This window comes from Myiozetetes cayanensis, unplaced genomic scaffold (assembly GCF_022539395.1).
Source record: "Myiozetetes cayanensis isolate MyiCay16 unplaced genomic scaffold, myiCay2020 scf5-8, whole genome shotgun sequence".
Classification (NCBI taxonomy): domain Eukaryota; kingdom Metazoa; phylum Chordata; class Aves; order Passeriformes; family Tyrannidae; genus Myiozetetes; species Myiozetetes cayanensis.
In genome coordinates this window covers 112,622,295-112,642,617 of record NW_026087742.1, presented here as the reverse complement: position 1 = coordinate 112,642,617, position 20,323 = coordinate 112,622,295, and the positions used below count along the sequence as shown (strand labels likewise).

General features: G+C 45.0%; 1 protein-coding gene across 1 annotated transcript in view; it reads left to right on the top strand.

Moving 5' to 3' along the window:
• Positions 1-410: 410 nt before the first annotated feature.
• The window catches only part of UMODL1 (uromodulin like 1), a 36,491-nt gene continuing 16,578 nt past the window's right edge, over positions 411-20,323 (top strand). The window contains 12 exon segments of the mRNA XM_050332204.1: positions 411-451; positions 693-854; positions 1,266-1,372; positions 3,081-3,273; positions 4,215-4,346; positions 5,155-5,274; positions 6,538-6,792; positions 8,262-8,374; positions 10,418-10,637; positions 14,169-14,306; positions 14,830-14,967; positions 18,193-18,305. Of these exon segments, the coding sequence (XP_050188161.1) occupies positions 740-854; positions 1,266-1,372; positions 3,081-3,273; positions 4,215-4,346; positions 5,155-5,274; positions 6,538-6,792; positions 8,262-8,374; positions 10,418-10,637; positions 14,169-14,306; positions 14,830-14,967; positions 18,193-18,305 (1,644 nt within the window). The 5' untranslated portion in view covers positions 411-451; positions 693-739.

Here is a 20,323-nt window from a genome sequence, read left to right as displayed (position 1 = left end):
TTGCCCAGTAATTGATCAAAAATCTGTAGGTGCAGGATGAATGGAAAAGAGAAATCTTTCAGGTGGGTTAGAAAGACCAGAGCTGGGCATTACTTGGAGCTGCGTTTTGTAAGGCTTAGAAATGTCTTCTCTTTGGAGAGAAACATGTCCTGGAACTGACCCAGGACCACTGTCTGCCCTTGGCTTGGAGGCAGCAACCTTCTGCCTTAGCTGCCCTCTCTGCAGGGCTCTCTGGCACGGGCTACCAACCTCCTGGAGTGGCCAGCTGGTACAGAGCAGGTGCTGCCAGGCTGCAGCCACGGGCTCAGCTCTGCTCTCCTGCCCTTCTGCGTAACCCACTCCCCTGCACCTGAGAGCCACGTCCTGTCTCTGCTCCCGTGGAGCACCTGCAAGTTACTGTCACCGAAGGTCAGCCTCGTGCCACGAAAATCAGAGTAATTATTAACGGAAAGTAACAAATTCAGAATTTCTGCAGCAGAAATGCCACGAGCGGGAGAAGAACCTGAGAGCGTTTGCGCCCTTGGAGTTAAATAATGGTATTTTAGGCTGTTGTTTTCTCCCCGTGAGAACCTCAGAACAGAACAGACACGCTTCTAAAGTGAGGAGGAGGTGTTTGCTGTAAAGTAAATAGCACAATTTTGTGGAAAGAAATTTTCGTTATTTTTGTTCTCAGAAATGCTTTTGTTACTTAGCACTCGACAGATCCAGTGTATTTGCCTCAAGACCTGGTACTTGTCCAATGGAGAATATGGAAACCTCTGATTACCCTTGCACGTTCGATGCTGAGTGTCCAGGGCTCAAAAAATGCTGCAACTCATCCAAAGGAGCAGGCTGTGTGGACCCAGTGCCAGAGGGTATGTTCCTGATAAATTCAGGACTGCTTCTAATAGAAATATGCTTAATTTTTCCTTCTGAGGGTGGGAGTGGGCAGGAAAACTGTTACCATAGCTCTTCGTAAAACAAATACAGGAATCTGCCTTGGATCAGTTCCAGGATATTCAGCTTCAGTGCTTGCACCCCTGAGCACTGAGCAGTGTGGGGGTGCTGCAGGTCCAGTGGACATTCCTTGGCTTCTTCTCCTTTGCTGGCACCTGCAAAGGAGGTGGCATATGGCAAAGGAGGCAGTAGGTGATGGGCTGTACCTGGGCCCTTCGTATTTGCCAAGTTAAATCCTGCTTTGTTCCCTCAGAGCTCTCCTGTAGCTCAGTTGCTTTCCATAGCATCAGACCTCAGATGACTTGGCTGCTTTGTTTCGTGCACTTCAGGAAGAACGTTCTGGTACAACGTGACAGTGCTTGTGAAAATGGATTTTAATGAACTAATCAGAGTGGATTCCCACCTTCTGAATCATTCCCGCCTTTTGCACTCCGTGGTATGTACAGACACGAACAGATCCCGTGTGCTGCTCGTTGTGTCCTCGTTTCTGTTACTCAGGGGCCACCCCCTGCTCCCCCTCTTTTCTGCCAGATTGATTTTTTTGGCCCTGGTGTATCTCTGATTACTGAATGTCAGCTGCATCATTAAGCAATTCAGGTAATGTAGATTTATCAGCTCCTTTAGTAAATTTTTCAGGTCTCTTCCACGGGAAATTTAAAGACATCCTGAAATATAGGGGTTTTCCTGCTGAAATAGTGATTGCTTTAGCACTGTCTGAGTTCAGTTTTGGGCCAGATGTCAAGACCTTCAAAGTGTGATAAGGAGTGTTGAGTTAAATCTCTCAAAGTTAAAGCTGATCTCTGGCACTGGGACCCACAAGGCAGGTGGACTCGGCAGTGCCAGAAGTTTCACTGTGAAAAAACAGGATTAGGGCACGGGACTGTGTTGGGACAAGGGTGTTTCCTTGTCAATCTTGCCACCAGAATCAGGGCTGGGGCAGGCAGCAGGGTGTTATCTTTGCTGTAGGACCAAGGCTCTGCCTCGGGCATGGATCAGCTGCAGTACCTCTGTCTCTGTCCCCAACACATCAGGTAGGAAGAGTCCCAGGCAACCAAGGAAAACAAAGCCCTGGAAGAGGTGTGAGGCACACTTCCCAAAAGGAGGGTCTGCAGGAGGGACCAGACCACAAACTAAAGCTTGCTCAGACAGGGAGGCTCTTTCTGGTACTTAGGAAATGGATTGATGAACTTGGACCCTTCAAGCCACAAACCCAAGCATTTCCCTAGTACATATCACCATGCCATGGAGAAAAGCAGGCTTGGATATGGCCTTTGTAAAGGCACCCAAGAAGGCAGGTCTCTAATTCTCTACATTTTTATTTCTACTCTTCCCCAGTTTCCAGCTGGGAGTGGGCAAATAGCGAAGGAAACCCATTTGCCATAATCTGCCATCACTGATGGGCAGGAGAATGGAAATGATGGTAGCAACATGGGTGCAGCTCTTCCTCCACCTGAATTACCCCTTCTCATATCCTGAAAAAGCAAGAAATCTTGGTCCTGTCACTGTGCAGTAAGGAACAGAGGGCAAGGATCTAAAAGGACTTTTATGTCTTGGTCTAAAACAAGCTGTGTCAAAGTCAAACACTTGAGAAATAGGGACTATAAACAAGCTGCTATTCAGAGGAATTTCTTCCAGGCCCACCACCATGCCCCTTCTCTCATTCCTGACACTCAGTTGGGGTGACTTGGTCTCTCTGTGGCCCTTAATCCCACCTCTCAGTCTATTGCATATTTCTTTTTCCTTTCTGTTCCCTTTGCCAGCAGTCCTTTTAGCTGTTGAAGGTAAGAAGCGTTGGACAGCTCTTTTACAGATGAATTGTAATAGCATGTGTAATGCAGGTCTATTGAGACTTTGCAAAGCAGGACTTTTCCCACATATTCCTGGATTACATCCTTCTGCCTAAGCGTTTTGAGATCAGCTCCATCCACACCTCCCTCAGCTTGGCATTACTATGATATAAAATTAGTTGTGAAATGTGATAATAAAAGTGCATAAACACAGGCCTAGATGTTACCACTATGCCATGCTTTCTGATTTGGTGCTTTCTGCACTCAGGTTATGATAACAATCGTTGCATAATTTACCCCCCCAGCCGCGCTGAGAAATGAAGGAGGCACTCAGGTGTTTGTTCCCCTGTTTTCCAGATCACTGGTGCGTTGCAGCCCTTGAACGCCTCTGTGCACCACGTCCAGAGCAATCCTGCAGGGATATACGCCGGGACAGTGGCCTCCCAGGTCCTCCTTGGGCTGCACCAGCCGGCCCTGCTGGCTGAGGTCTCTTCTTCCCTGGATGATGTGGTGAAACGGGTGTATGAAGTGATAGACACACAAGTGCAAGGTCATTGATTACAATCCTGTCACAGGGGGGGAAAGCTTTTTTTAGGGGGTTTCATCCCCCTTCTCTTGCATTGTCATTTATATGACTATTAATTTGCTTTCAAGGATTATGTAGCAGATCTTGTAAACTTTGTAAATATGGCCCTGACATTTCCATTAAAGGATGGAGCGGGTTGTAGTTAATAATAATAATAATAATAATTTTAGATTGAATAGTTTGGAAGGGAATGCTCCTGAATGCTCAATTAAATTTATTTTCTCGCAATAGCACAGCCCATTTTCAGATGAAAAAGCAAAGCTGTCCATATTTGTAGTACAATAATTAGTTGTATTAAACAGGCCCTTAAGAAAAGTGTTTTCTTGGGAAGCAGATATACTCTGTTGCCATAGATGTGTTGCTATCAGTAGCTTGCATAAAACAAGTCATATTGATAATCTATTAATTTTTATAAGGTATCACTACCTGCTTTTTAAATATTAGGTAAACATTTCAATATTTTCATTTTAAGTTTTGTGAATCTACTTATGACTGTGTAGCTGTCTGAACATTTTTATTCCTGAAGTGCATCTGTAAGCACCACTTTCAGTGCTTCTTATTCTGTGTTTACTCAGTCCAGCTTTCAGTGGAATCACTTTCAGCAGGTCTCCTTCCTCTTCTGCTTGCATCTCTCAGGTTTGGATGACATCCTGCAGCTGTAAGCAGGTGCTGCCCCTAACTATCCTCTAATTCCAAAGAAATTGAGTAAAATTTGAGAGGGTTGTAACTGCTTTGGGGAAGGGCAGGATTCCAATTTCATTGCATCCATGTACATCCAGGATCACTTTAACACTCACTGCAGATTTACATCGAATTTATCATACCCAGAGCCTGGTTTATACACACTGCAGGTCAGTCTCAATGCTGATATCAGTGTCTGTGCAAGGTGTGTTCCTTCTCCCTAGATGTCAATGAATGTTCCTACGCTGAACTCAACGGTTGTCCTGACAAAAGCAGCTGTGTAAACCTGGAGGGTTATTACAGCTGTGACCCTCATGCCCATGCCATCCCTCAGCAGCTGAGCAGGAGGAAGGAAGGTAAGAAACGCAGATCTCACCTTGGGGGAACACCGAGGAAGTTTCTGCAGGAATTTGCTGTCTGTCACAGGAGTCACCTGCAGGGCAAGGATTTCTGGAGGACTCAGTGCCCCTTCTCCTCCTGCTGGGAGGAGATGCCACATAACCCAGCTGTTACCTATTTCTGGTTGAAATGCAGTGTATTTATTTCAGTCCCTTGCTGTTTGTCCTGTCTCACCCTCAGATGCCCCCACTCATTTGCCAAAACCTCTAATTTCAGACTCTGACTGCTTCTCAGAACATCATTCGCTGTCAGTACACCTCCCCAGCCTCCTGGGAAACAATTAATGATGTTATTTATAAAAATTTTTAGGTTTTTTCCCCCATTTTGACTACAGGAGTGCAGCCCAGACTCAGTGGTTGTGTGATCCCTGCCCTGAGCAGCTCCATTGTCCCTGAGTCCTTTGCTGCAGAGAGCTGGAGTTTGGCACTGAGTGAAATAATACCTTGTGGTACCAGCCCAGCAAAATGTAGAGGCATGTACTTACAGCCCCCAGACATCAATGGGCCTGCTAATAGCCTTTAAGTTAATGAGATGAGTAACTGCTTACAGATTCAATACTTTAGCTAGAGAACAGTTTTACAATCCTTTAATCTCAAAAATTAGGATAATGTATTATTTTATGCTTTTGTGATATGATAATACACTTATTTTCTATTTATGTTACTTCTATTGCTGCTTTCCAGCTGTGGAAAACAGGAATGGTATTATTTGGGATTTGCTTTGTTAGGAATACTCTAACTCTTTGATAATACTATCTTCCCTTAGGCATTGCAGCATCTCCTCCAAGTTCAGCAGTAGATGCCATTAATACCAGCAACAGCTCTCTTTCTATAATGAATTCAAGTCTCATGTCCATAACTAACCAATCTACAGATGCTGGGTGCTGTAAGTAATCTTGTATTTTAAAGAATATTGTCTTGATTTTAATTCAGTCACTCTTAGATCCCTTTCAGATAAGAGTTATCAAAGTCCTTTTAACAACACCCCCTCCTTCTTGTGAGAGGAAACAGCTTTCGGTAGTTTTTTGCTAAATTCAGAGAGACAGGCTGGGTATTCTTGATCTTCATCCACATCTTCATATCCAAGCTGAAGCTAGAGGAATTAAACTGAGGCACCTCTAGTGCAGGGGGTTATGGCTTCAGGGTTGTTTGGCAACCACCTGGCTCAGAGTCCTGGAAAGAATTATGTCCTGTTGAAGCCACTTGCAAACCCAAACTTTCTTCCTTAGTCTAACCATTAGCATGAAAGAATTGAAGCTGTGGTAGCAGAATGACACAGTCTCTGGGTTAGCATGGGGGGTGATGCTCATCTCACCTGACCCCAGCTGTCTGCAGGAGAGGTGATCTCTCTCTAGCTAGTGGAGACAGACTGGCTCTGCTGGAGGGCAATTCATCCTACCCTGCTTAGACACCTTCTCCTTCGAGGAGAGGAATCATCTCTGAAGGGTCCTGTCTTTTCCCACTGGCATGACAGTGATTGCACTGGACTAGAGAGGAATAACAGGTGCAGTGCTGCACACCCTCTGCCCCCAGCCTCTGCAAGATGGGGCCTGTGGGGTTTTCCAGGCATAAATCCAGACAACCTTTGCCTGAAGAGGCGCATTTTGATGATTAAAGTGACAAGAGGCAAAGCAGGTGTCAACACATGTAGAGTACACAGACTCACCCTTCCAAACTTACTGCTGTTGTTTTCACCTGTAGCTCACTGCCTGGTTATTAGTGTTCCTAGGCATTCAGTGGAGATTAGTTTGCCTGGAGAAGCTGTGGCTGCCCCACCCCTGGAAGTGTTCAAGGCCAGGTTGGATGGGGCTTGGAGCAACCTGAGATAGTGAAAGGTGTCCCTGCCCATGGCAGGGGAGTCGGAACTGCATGATCTTTAAGGTCCCTTCCAACCCAAACCATTCCAGGGTTCTATGAGTCAACACAAATACATATAGTAAAGGGAAATGAAAAGAGTAAGCACCAAATTAATCACCCCAGTGGGTTGGTTCATGAGTGAGGGGACCCAGTAGTGTGAGGGGGCAGATTCTGCCCTGACCTAAAGAGGATGTTTAGTCTATTGATTGTCAAAGTGCTTGTCTAGCACTTAGAAGAGCACAGAGGTGAAATGTTGCTCTCTTTGTGCTAACTCTTCCTGGGACTTCAGTAGATCCCTCTGCAGTGACAAACCACCGAATCTTCAGCGTTACCAGCAACAGTTTTGAAATGTCCTGGCATGTCACTTCTCCTCTGAACCACACTTTCCAAGTCCGAGTGTTCAAGGGCAATGAGACTGTCCAAGACCTGAAGACAGAGGAAATGAAAATGGATGTGTCTCAGCTGGAAGCAGGTGTGATGTATTCAGTCGAGGTCAGCTATGAAACCTGTGGAAAAACCATCATCTCCCGTCAAAGTGTTAAAACAGGTAAAGAGACACCTTCAAATATGCATATACTTGAAGATATATTAAAATAGGTATACAGTTTAAAATATATTCCCTCTCTCCTTCCTTCTCTCTCCCTGAAGCTGCTCTCCATTCATCTGCAGTTCAGCAATGATCCATTTGGTCCTCCCTGAACAACATTTCCCATCATCATCCCATTTCATCACTTTTCTTCCCCATCTACCCCAGTATTTACCCAAGCCAGACTATCAAGCATTAGTTGATAAAGCAGTGATGGAGCTGGCTTAAACTATTACAGATATCAGGCTAAGCTAGAATTCTTCTATTTTTCCTTTGGTGCCTGGTGCTGCATTCTGCTGCCTCCCATCTTCCATCAGGCCCCATTTTTCCTGGCTAATGCCTGTGGCCAGTGAGAAATCCAGTCAACTGGTTTGTCAAGGGCTCAGCTGAGCTAACAAAAGTGCCCAGAGGAAGGGCAGATTCAGCTGAATAAAGGATTAAAGGGAATAACAAGAGCTGAGTAAGAAAGCTTACAGACTACCTGCCCAGTTTGGTTCAATTAACCAGTGATGGTGGCTTCCTGAGGCCCTAGTGTGTTGATCAAACATAATTTTGCTTTTCCTTTGACCTTAAATTATTTCCTAAGCCTTCATGCAAATAAAGAAATAAATCTCTCCCCATTTTTTTTTGAAGAGCAGGCAGTGAAGTATTTATTACTGACCACAGTGAGAATGCTGCTGTTCATGTTTATCCATAAGAACCTTCCCTTTGATCCAATGAGGGATGACTCCAGTTTGGGTCAGAGGGAAATTACTCCCTTTGTAGAGGGGAAAGTAGGAGGTCTAGTGGTTATGAAAACAGAGGGCTGAACTTCGGAGTATGAAGCTGGAGCCCTTGAGAAAAAGAAAAGTTTTCCAAAGATCAGTCCAAAGAGTAACAGCCTCAGACTGTTTGTACAGGCTACAGCAGTTACAGGTTCCTTGGCTCTTGGTTTTGGCTCCTGTGCTCCTTATGTTACCTGTCAGGGCTCACCAGAGAAATGCCATGCACTGCTTTTTGTTATATTTTCATTTAAGAATATATTTATTTTCCACACTGCCAAGGCAAGGAAAATAAATAAAAACATTTTGATTGGTGGGCCAAAGATGAACTTACTGGCAATTCAACCCTGGATGTAATTTCAAGTCAGGAGTTATGTCCAGATATGACTATACCCACATACAAAGGTATGTGCATACCCAGTTCTCATGCAGTAGCAATCAGGCACCTCAAAGTCTCTGTGGAGCTGATGTAAGTGCATCTTCTGAATGTGTAGGAAACTTGTAGCAGCCTTTTGGCTGCATTTTCCTTATTTAATACCAAACTCTATCAATTTCATTCTCCCTTCTGTTTCCATCATGTGAGATTTTGGTCTGGGTACATCATCAATTTTCACTGAATCCTTTCCTCTCCTGCTTTCTCAGTGTGTGTTTCAATGTTGTGTCCTACAGAGGCCCAGATATTTGATGTCACTTTGAGGATTCTCGACTACAACTTCACTGATGATTTCCATAATTCCAGCAGCTCAGCGCATGAAGAATTTTCAAGGCTGTTGCTTACAGAGGTAACATTAAAATATCTGTGGGCAATACAATTTTTTTCCATTTAAAATTCATTTAATCTACTAGAGGATTTTATGCCTGGCTGAAATATCCCTCAAAAATCATCATGCTGCTTCCTGTGACCTTTCTTTATAATTAAAACAAAATTCAACTGACTAGACAGATCAAGCCCTTGGCCTTGTTAGCGATGGAGCCAGTGAGAATTTTCCCCTGCGGAAGAGTAAAGGAATTATAAATGCAGGCATGCAACAGGGGCTCCTTTCCTTGGATCTTTAGTTTGGCAATGAACTCACACTAAATTGACTTGAGGCTTTCTAATGGATTATTGAAATGACATTCCTGGCATTCATATCAGCGCTGTCGTCTCAATAAATGTCTGGCTGCTCTCAAAGCTCTTTCTTCTCTTAGGAAAAGTGGCTGGATCAGGCTTTCTTCTCCAGCCACATTCACTGCCTGCACGCTTGTGGCCACTGTCCATGCTCAGGTGTAGTAATCAAACAAAACTTGAGTCATGAAGCCTATTACCAGCTCTCAGCTTCCCTAAAAGGGGAGGGGATTTCAGATGGAGCAATCTCCTATGGTTTTGCTGCAGACAACAGGGCCCATACAGAGGAATTGGGATCTACACCCAAGACGAGACTTTCCCAAAACAAAGGGTGACTCATAAACATAAGCGAAATTAAATCTGAGGGAAAAAAACCCCACCAATAATGGAGCTTTAGTTTCAAAGGCAGCAGGAGTCTCCTTATGAGAAACTGCAGGTTGAACCTCCTGACACGGTTTCATTTCCCACAGCTGCAAATTGTTCACTTTTGTCGTGTGGGAGGATTTTGGTGAGTGAATCTTCTCTGAGACTAATGCAGATCTAATTGGCAGCATGGGGTTGTGAAGGAAAAGGAGCATTTCCCATTTGTGTTGTCTCTGCCTCCCTGGGTGTTTGGGAGCACAACATCCCCCTCTCACTTCCTCTCTCCTCTTTTTCTTGCCTCCTCACCCCGATGTGAGCTTAGACCAGTCAAAGGATCTTGTTTGTAGGAATTTTTTGGAGCAAGCTCTGACTGAATGGGAACAAAGCTGTGCTGATTTATGGCTCTGCAGTGCATGCTCAAAGGCATGCTTTGAGGTGTATGAAGGAACAAAGGCTCAAAAAAGGAGCTGCCTTCTAGAGGTGCAAGGAAAAACTTCCAATTCCTGCACAGCTCTAATATTGACAGCAGTGTGCTGGCCTTAATGTTCAGAGCAATGCCATTTGTTCAGCTGATGTGACTGCTCACCAGGTTGGTAATTAACCATGGTGTAACTGTGATATTGCCTTGAAGCTGGGCTGTCTCAAGCACATTTTATTGAAGTTATCCACCCCCATTTTTCTTGTCTCTCACCCTGAGATTTCTTTATTATTCAACTCGGCTGCAGGATGAACTTGAACTAGCTGAGTTCCAGATAATCCCTCAGAACTATATCTGTGCCCACACTGGTAAATGAAACACTTCCTGAGCCACCCACAGTTGGGTCTCCCAAAACATGGTGGTCACACTGGGATTGCCTGTTGGGACTGGCCCCAGGGTCATTTTAAGAGTCAAACCCTCCCTGGGGGATTCCTGGCTGGTAGTGGTCAAAATCAAGCCAGAGACCAGTCGAGTCAGAGTGGAGATGATCCAGTTCCAGAGTCTGGGAGTGCAGAGGTGAGTACACAGGAGGCTTGGGACAAAACACTTACGTGACATGCAGAGCTAATATGAGTTGGGCCAGTTCAGCTCTGGCCCAGGCAAAGAGGACCAGAGGGAAATCTTCTCCTTTGAGACAACATGGAAGTTTGGTTTGTCAGATGGATACCATTTTCAAAGGGTGCACCAAGGAGACTCACATTACTTTGTGCCTCAATAATCTCTGAAAAGTAAGATTTCTGAAATGCTTTGGGACTTGCTTTACAACATTTTCTATGTCGTGCATACACAGATCTTTAAAGGTGTAGCACCCCAGCTCAGTTTTAAAGGAGGTTTTCCTCTTGGCTTCCTAATTGTCGACGCTTCTCTCCCTTTGCTCAGCTTGAAAATTAATTTCCACCCAACATTTCTGCTTTGTACAAATCTGGGAAGCTGAAAGTGCAGATTGAATCCCTGAAGGCTGGAAGTGTCATTGTCAGGCTCAGAATCACTGTGCAGGATCCCGAGTTTCCAGTCAATGCCTCCACATTTGCCCCAGTGCTTTCCTACCTGCACAACAGTTCCAGGATTGTGGTGGATCAGGAAAACACCGCACCAGGAGGTAATTATTTCTATTATTATTATTATTATTATTATTATTATTATCTTTACAAAGAAGAAAACAGGGTTTTCATTTTAATCACACACAGTATCACCAGCATCCTTCTCAAAATGTACTTTACAGGGAGGCAAAGTATGTGGTTTGTTGGAGGGAAAGCCACGATGTGAGAGCTCCTCCATGAGCTTTATCCACAAGCCTGGAAGGGTCAGACAAAGGAACATTGGCTGTCCCCAGGTACCTGCAGGCACTGCTTCCCTCCACTGTGTTTTAGGAGTTGAGCCCTTAGTTTCCCTATTTATTTTCCTCCCTCTCCTCTCTGTCCCCAGCTGGAAGTTTGCCATATCTTTCTCATGCTGAATTGAAGATAGGATTACTTTGGAATATTTGTAGCCTTTGGATACACATGCCCTCTAGACAGTTTTGTGCTTCAAGACTGTGGGGCTGTATTTGGGCCAGGGTTTAAGAAAAGAAATCTAACATCTTCACTCTGGAAACCCAGCCAGAGGAATTCCCAAATGTCCTTCCTGTAAATAGGACTAAAGAAACACACATGGAATTTATGTTAAATGAGGCCTTTGTTTGATCTTCAGTAATCACCATTTTTATCTTCAAAGGACTAAGTTCTGGCTTCAGGTTTCCCAGCTGGCAGAGACAGCCAGAGTTCAGAAAGTTGCCAAAGCCAACAGAAGGGGTTATTCTTCTCTCCCAGAGTGCTGAGCCCTTAAAAGCTTATTTACTGTGAACAGGGAAAACTCCTTTTGGAGTTTTGAAGGTGCAGGGCATATGGTGGTTGAGGAGAACAGGACAGGAAAAAAACAGAAGAGACAAACTGCACCCAAAACCCACAAATATCAGAGTGGCAGCGGATATTGAATTGCAGGATGCTGATGTGTGCCAAAATACCTTACAACTGTTATTGATCCTGGGACTGAAAGAGCGTGGAGGAGGAAGGCAATAGCTCTGGACTGTCACTTGGATTGCAGAAAACCCAGTGGCTTCCAGTAGCACCACTCTTATCCAGGAGCATGGCCAACTCCTCCACTCCCTCCTTAGGGGCAGAGAAAAGGGGTTTATTTCTTAGCTCTGCCCAAAGGAGCATTTGTTTGACACGAGTTTCCTGAGTCAAATGTGGAAAATAAAGGGTGAAGCCCATGAAGGAAAGATTTGTATAACGGGATGTTTTTTGCCTCCTGACCCCTGAGAGCCCCAGGACGTGACCTTTGGCAGTAAAACCCACGCAGATCCTCTGATCCCTCACTGGGATCCTCTGTGGAGCCTGGCCACCACAAGGCTTTGCTCTTGGTTTAGTGACAGTGAATTCAGCTGTGAAAAGCAGGGATGAGAAGTCAGAAGGGACAGCACAGCTGAAGGGAGTGGAGCAATTGCATCTCTCTTTGAAGACTCATAAATTATTAAGTTTATTGCCAGAATGAATAGAGACAATGAAATCTGTTGTGAGAGGTATGGTAAGAAAAGAGAAAGGAATGTGTGGTGAGTCAGGCCCAATATCACATCCTCAGTAGCAGCCAGGAGCCAATTCCTGGAGAAGTGTAAGAGTACAGCAAGTGAAGGTGATGCCTCTCACCCAATACTCTCTGAGCCACCAACTGTTTTCAGCTCCAGGACTCCCTGAATCCAAAATGATTCCTTTGGGTTTCTCCTCAGTGTGTTCCCTGTGAAATGATGCAGATCTTTAGCATCTGCAACATCATTAGGCAAGGAATTTCACAGATTTCTTACCCATTGCATGTGTCCCTTACAAGTATAATGGGTAATCAGAGTGAAGCCAAAGGTGGGTTTATTTATAATTTTCAGAGTAGGACTGTTGGTTGAGGGGTGTGTGTGTAGGGAAGTGCCAAATGTGAAAGGCCAGAGAGATGCCAAGAGAGCAGAAAGAGAGCTCAGGGCACACCTTGGCTGAGATGTGATGGTTACAGAGGAAAAAAGAGCAGTGTGTGTGTATGTAAATACACGAGTGATGTACTAGTGCCAGTGAGCGCTGAGGTGAGGACAGAAGTGTTTTGGCCTGATGCATGACTGAGTGTGGCCATCAGAGGTGAAGGAATTTGCTTAAAAAGCCGTGCTAAGTGAGGAGGAAGGAAACCCTCAGAGACAATGGAGGCAGGGAATGTAAGTTATTTGCCAATTAGCACGGGAGCATCTCTCAGATGGTGTGTGAAGCCATCAGGAGTCACAATTACTCCACAGCACAGTAAGGAATTAATGAGAGCACTTTCATAGCTGGTGTTTAGTCAATCCTGCACTTTGGTGCATTTCCTCTAAGTGGCTTAGGCTGTGATATAATAAGCAGATGCTGGCCACAGGCACACAAAGTTGTCTAATGGAGGCTATCATGGACACAACAATTAGGTAATGACAAAGAAAGGAAACAGAACTGAAGTATTAGCTGGAAGGAAGTAAAGGGGGAAGGCTGACTGCAAGCAGGAAGAGGAATGCATGTAATGGGCATGCACACAGAATGGGGCATTCCTTTGTTTAGGAGAAATAATCACAGTCATCAATCTCTGCCTGTTTGCAGAACAAGCATTTATGCTAATGTGTTGTTCAAAACAATTTTCTGCCTCTGATTAGAATTATTTGTCCCAAGACACAGTTTTCAGTCTGGTTTGCTGCTCTCCGTCTCTCACAGCCCTGAGGCAGGGAAGGTGTATCCATGAGGGAAGTGCTCACAGAGGAGAGTTCATGTGGGATTCATTGACATTATTCATGTCCAAGGCACTAACTCAGCCTTTGCAGGCTTGCTGGAACAGGGTGTGAGAGGCAACACAAGACTCCAGATATAAATCCCTCCAGAGTGAAGATACTCAGCATTAAAATAGGTCTATAATTGCATGAAAGAAGCATCTCTAACTGATTCACAGCAGCTGAAACCAGACATAAGGGACACCCTTAGAGCATATTCATGCATTGATGAACCAGAAACCATTTTTTGAGACTACCAGAAAGGAGGTCACAGTTTTACAGCATTACATTCGAGAAGAAATCTTGTACAAAAAGAGATTTTGCCCTTAGCTCTTCCTTTGTTAAGAATGGAAGAGTGCTTCCCGTGGGAGTTACTTGCATTTACTTTTTATTTGAAGTGGAAGATTATTTGGATTAAGTCTTTATTTAATGTTCTATCCACTAGTAGCTAGTGGTAACAGATCTATTAATTTCCTGATGTATCTGGAGGTACTGTACACAGAACTTGGTATAGTGTGTGCTTTGATATGGCTACAGCACACACCCACAGTGTTGGTTTTTTTTAATTTCAAGTAAGTTTTTACTTCTAAAAATAATTACTAAAAAACTCTTTACACAGAGAAAATATTTTTCAGAGTACAAGAACAAAACATTTATATCTGAGAGAATAACCACACACAAAGTATGTTGCATCACTCGGCTGACAGATAAATGATGGAAAAGGAAGACCACAGTAATAAACTGAAAAAGGACCACTTCATGGTTATTTCTATCTTAATGCAGCCAGAAGGGAGGTTTTCTGATCCATGTTCCTGTTTTGGTCTACAGACTGGGATGAATGTGCTTCTCACACCGAGAATGACTGCTCTGTGTTTGCAGAGTGTATCAATTTGATGGGCTCCTACATGTGCAGATGCAAGACAACCATGGATACCAATCCATCTAGACCTGGAAGGAACTGTGAGGGTGAGCAAAAGACTGACATGTAGTTTTTCTCTGTCATGAAACGTTGGAATAAGTTGTGGGGTTTTACCTCTGCTTTTATGGCATCTGTTCATGTAATTGCACCTTTGCAGTCTCTAGCTGAAAGACTGTATCTGATCTGTCTTTGAACCTTATATATATATATATATATATATATATATGTCTCTTCAGATGAAATCTCTCTGAAATAACTGACTGATGAGCAACAAGGAGTAATTTTTCCTCTTTTGGTGTGCCTGTGGCTAATTTCCTCTCACTCTAATGGTCCGTGGCCTGGCAAACAGAAGAGGAGACCCAGGAATCAAATCTTCCTCTTTGTGTAGTCACAAGGCAGATTCAGCCCCATAAAACCCCCATATGCTACAGGGTGTTAATGAATAGCCAAGACCTGTTTCTGCAGTGTTCTAACATGTGGTTGAGGAGATTTGGTACCATTTTCAGGTCAGACCCTGGTGCTTCCTCTTCCAGTCTGAGGTCCCATTTAAAGGTGATCCTTGTGTTGCAGGTGAGATTGTGGATCCTCTGTCTGAAACAATGGCTCCTGAAACAAGAAACAGCACAGAGTTTGCTCCTGAAGAAGGAAGCCCTGCAGGCCTTGCGTCTCCTGCTGCCACCGAGACAGCGGCCTCTTCACTGCCCCTGGGTGACAAACAAGTGTCCCACAGTCCCACCAGTGCTCCTTCAGCCCCTTGGACAAAAGGTCTGGCAGCACAGGTGGGCTTTGACAGCCCCAAAGCTCCGGGGACCACAACCAGCAGGGCACTGGCTGTGAGCACAGAGCGCGGGGCGGCCACCGGTCCATCGCGGCAAAGCTCCGTGGGAAAGGCGTCCCCTGGAGCGCCACGGCGAGAGGCAGCTCTCACAAACACACCCACGGGCACAGCTGGGTGAGAGCAACTCAGCCCCACCTCGCTGGTGTTTCCAAATCAAATGGCCTCTGCTACCACCAGAACTCCTGGTGTGCCTCGGGCCAGCTCTGAGGTGGCCCCCGCACAGCTCCGCTGGCCACGGGGAATGCTCTCGGATCAGATGTGGAGGTGGGAAGAGAGAACAGCTCTTGGTCGCAGAAATACACCAGATCCCTGGGCTCTCCAGCTTTTCCAGGTGCCTCTCCAGCTCCCAGCCTGATGCCAGGCCCAGCCATGGATCACAGTGAGTACGGTGGGGATCGACACCCACGGTAATTCGGCTGTGCGAGGAGCAAAGCCTCACTCAGAGTCGGCAAAGATGCACAGCTGGAATCAGAGCTCGGGGGTGGAGGCGTCTGAAACTGGTTTCTCGGTGTCAAAATTGTTTTCCTGCAGGAGTTGGCACTTTTTTTTTTTCCTAAATCAGCTTGTCACAGTGATTTCTCTTCCTGGCAACTTGGCAGTTGGTTTTATCCGTGTTACGCTTCTTCATCTCAAAGAGGAAGAAACACATAATAGAGGAGAAACACATAATAGAGGAGGAAGCACAAATAGGAGGAAGCACTCGGGATGCACCAAACGTGGCTCATCACAGCATTTGCTGCTTGTCCTTCTCCCACACATCTTGGTTTCTCTTGCATCCTCTGGCACCAGGGCCCTGCAGCAGCAGCTGCCTACAGAGTTAACTTAGAGAGCCAGAGAGGAAAACGACCTGCCTTCCTATTCCTCTCACCAGAGGATGATGAGTCAGAGTCCCCCACAAATCCCCTGTGAGGCAGGAGCTGCCTGGAAACCTGTGAGATGTTTTTTCAAGAGCTGTAATTGAGAATAACAAGGCTGCCGGGGAGGGATTAATCTGTTTGGGTTTGGGCAGATGTGTTGCTGCTAATTAGGGGATTTTTCTGTTGATCGGGGCTGAATCATATTTCAAAGTTACAGTCAGATTTGGTCTTTAAAATTACAGCTTTGTTTGGGGTAGGAATGCTGCTGTCTCTGCCCATCACTAAATGTATTTTCTTCTGTAGTGTGTTGCTATTCAGTAGTTATTTCAGATTTCTTTCTGCTTGTCTTTATTCTCTCTCCATGCCCTCCTCATCTTTCTGATCCCAAAACACACTCCCCTCTGCTCTTTGCTCTCTCCCTCCCCTATGATCTGTTTCTGGTGGCCTCCACTCATCCAGCCCCGCTTCTGGTTCTCCCTCATTCCTTTTTTAAACACCAAAATAGCTAGTTTTAACTGACAAAAAAATAGAGGTAATTTTCTTTCAGCTGGAAAACAAATTGAAGAATCCTGTGCAAGTTCAGTTTATAAAAAATCCTGTTTGGGTGTTTTTTTGGTTTTTTGGGTTTTTTTTTTGTTTTTTTGATTTTTTTTTCCTGAAGAATCAAATACTCAGCCAAGTGCCTTTGCTGGGAATGAAGCTTGTGAAGGGATTATGCCTGACGAACAAGAGCAAGAACCACCACGGTGGCACCTCACTAGCCTGGGGCAGGAATTTAGAGGGCAAAAATCCATGTTTGGTGGAGTTTAATATGTAGCTCCTCCTTGTGGCATCATCTCTGACCTGGAGGCTCAACCTCAGCCAACTCTTCATACTCTGTCATGTCTTTTAAATACTGACTTTTTAATTTTTTTTTCATTTGAGAATTATTCAGAACACTTTCTTCTCTCACCTGAGATAACTGAATGTGATTCACCCCTCAGATGCCTATATTCACCTGACAGGACACAAGCCATAGTGAAAATCAAGCCCAAAATCTTGGATCAGACTGCTGGTGGAGGGGGTTCCTTCAGGATCAGAAGTATGCTGGGATAAAGGAAGCCTCCTTCAGTGGCTCACTTCAAGCAGGCATTTCTCCTCTCCCCTGCAAAGCTTTACTTGATTACTGTTTCTTTTTTTCCAGTTTTCCCATCCCAGTTCAAATGATTGTTTTCCCAATGTGACTAGAACCAGCTTTGACGTAAAGTGGCCCACAGAGTTTATGCAGAACCCTGCTTTACAATTCTTGCTGTTTCAAAAATATGGGATATAAAAATATAGGAATCTGACAGTCTCAGAGCTGGAACCTGGTGCCTTATATAGTGTAGGAATGCAGCTGGGTGTGTGCAGGGAGCAAAGCAAGCTGCTACACCAGGAAGTAAAGACTTGTAACTTGATTCACAAACTACCTTAAACTGAATCAGATAATAGAATTCCTGAGGTTTTGGGTGAAGACTCTCCCATGTTTGTATAAACCATTGTAACATTAGATCTTGGTGTGCCAGGGGTGATGACCTGTCAGCAGCTGGGAGGCAGAGGGAGGAAGAGCTGCTGGCAGCGGTCACAGTATTGAGTGATGGCACTCAGCTTGCCTGGCAAGCCACTAAAAGGATGCCAAGAGTACAAAGCTGTGTCTTGAGGAGCCCTTTTATCTGACCTCTGATCACCTCCAGTATCTGTGGTAACAATGCCAAACCCAGAGGTGTTGGGAAAACCAGCGATATCGGGAAACAACCTAAAATGTTTGAGACTGCCTTCATGTGATGTGATTTCAGGGGGAAAGAATACACCCTGTTGGCATTCATCTTATCCCACCACAGCTGTCCCAACTTCAGGCAGCTGCCCAACCTTCCTCTGAGGATGCAGGGAGGACCTTGGTGCTGCAGTGGTTTGCTCTCTGGAGGGACAGGTGGGACAGCTAGCTGAGCATCCCAGGCAGAGCTGGCAGATATAAGACTTACAGGAGGTCAGTGCCCTCTTGAAAGTCATCTGGGGCTCAGACCGGGCAGACTAAGGTGCTGGATGACTTATATGTAGACTTTTGGGGGTTTGGATACCTTTCAGGCTTTTTGCTGTTATGAGTTGATGAATACAGGTATCCAGGTGGCCAGGAATGCTGGAGACTGTCATACCCTTGTCCATGGGCTACAATCCACAGAACATGAATTTAAGCTGTCTTTTTTTTTTCTTACTTTGCAGCTGTCCAGAAGCTTAGTGGCACAGTTCGGATAACAAACGTGGAATACTCCCCAGGCTTTAGCAATACCAGCAGTGAGGAATATCAAGCCTTTGCACAGCTCTTTGTTGATGAAGTAAGTGGTTTATAAGGATGTGACCTGTTACCTGTCTCAAAGAAACCACGTGTATGGTCTTTCTCCCATGAAGGCTCATGTGTGTCCTGTGGCACAGCTGTGAGGTCTGAGTTCCCTCGATGGTCTGAGACTGCAGGATGAGTGTAGACCTGTGTTTTAGAGGGAGATAAGGATTTAGGGGTTCTCTGGTGCCTCCATGTCCTCTGCTTCTCATACCCAGTTGCACTGGATTATTGATTTCCTCCAGGGGTGTGGTGAAAAGTCAATGGAACTTGCAAAGAGCTCTGCTATCTTTGCCCTGCACAGCACTAGATTAATTAACTGTATGATTGCTGTTACCTTTTGTCATAGTACCTCAAGGCTGACAGTTCTTATATTCATCCTTGTTTCTGTAGCCCCGGATCTGGAAAGGGAGTGGTTTCTTGTCGTGTCACCTCTGCCCTCACTTCTGATTAGAGTGCAGGATATCAAAGCACAGCGTGATATCCGCCGCACATTTAACACTCTCAGAACTCTCAGGCATTGCCTTTGACAGTATCACTCTTCTAATTTTGTAGTGAATTTATCAGAAGTTTTGTTCCTTTGGTGCTCGCTCAGACGCACCCGTGCCTGGAAAACCCGCTGGTTATGCTGCACTGCTTTATTGCCTTCCTTATCTCCCCTTTTCTGTCTGTTTATTCAGAGGCCTTGATAACTGTGATGACAAATCCACTGCTGATAATTGTATGAATTTCAAACCCTGCTGAGGCCTCCCTAAATTCCCCGTGTGCAGAGTCACAGCCTGGCACTGAAACGCCGCTGAACGCAGCGGGTGCACCGACAGCAGCGCGTGTTGGGGCAGAGGTCAGGCCAGCGTGGGGTCAGAGACAACTGCAAGGAGGGAGAAGGGTGATCCATTTATCTGTGCGTGGTGTTGTCTTCTTGGATATCAAATCAGCTTCCCGGAGGTCGTTGCTGGCTCGCACCTTTCCGGATGTGTTAGCGCAGCACAGCTTTCGTGGAGCGGCTCTGGCCCTGAGCTGTCACATCAGGAAAGCAGTGACAAAACCAGAGTGACGTGATTAGCAAAGTGAAAAGGGAGCAATTCTCCACTGACCTCACTCTCATTCAGCATCACGTTCTGCCCCGGGGCTGATACAGAACAGCGCAGCGTTGAAGCACACTTAAATTTATGTATTTTCTTTATTCAGTCAGATGCTTTAATCCAGAAAATCACAGCTGCAAGTATGCTTGGAAAAATCATAAAATGATTGCATGAAGGAACAAAAGTAAGTTTTGAGTCAGTTTTACCTGGTTCTCAAGTTTTGAAGCAGAAACTGACTGCTTGCAATTATAAGGAACTAATTCCTTTTTCCAGCGCTCCAGTTTTGTTGGATCAGCTGGCGAGACATGTTAGTGCTGATTCCTTCCCACCTCTGAGCCACTCTGTATAGTCTGTAGTTGCACAGCTACTGGATACGGCAAAAAATATTATAGCAAAATAATATTACAGCAAAATAATACCCAAAATGTTGCATTTTTAGAAACCAAGGAAAATGAAGTTTAGGAGACCAGAAAGATCTGCAGATTTTCTTTTCAGGTTATGGGGACCAGAAATGTATCCTTTAAAGTGAGTTATGAAAGTTCTACGGGTTTTAAAAGCACTATCAGGTTCCAGTTAAATACACTTTGCCAGAGACATTTTTAAAACCTCTTTGGAATCACTATCTACAATTCAGAGGATTTATAAATCCTAATGTGTATAATGTTCTTTAGCCCCAGCACTTAAGTGCCATGCGGTTAAATTGGCAGCACAGCAAATGGAAATAACATCCTTTAAATAATGTGTAGATCAGAAGGAGGTAAAAACTTGATGGGACAACTTGCACTGTCATTGCCCAGGGTAGTTTCACCATCCTCCTTGCAATGCAACTGAAAAACAACATAGCTGAGGGTGAGAGAGTGTTTTAGTCTTCCTGGGGTGTACTCAGCCTGCCTTTGGAAACAGCCAAGAAGAATATCATGGCACTAGGGCTTGT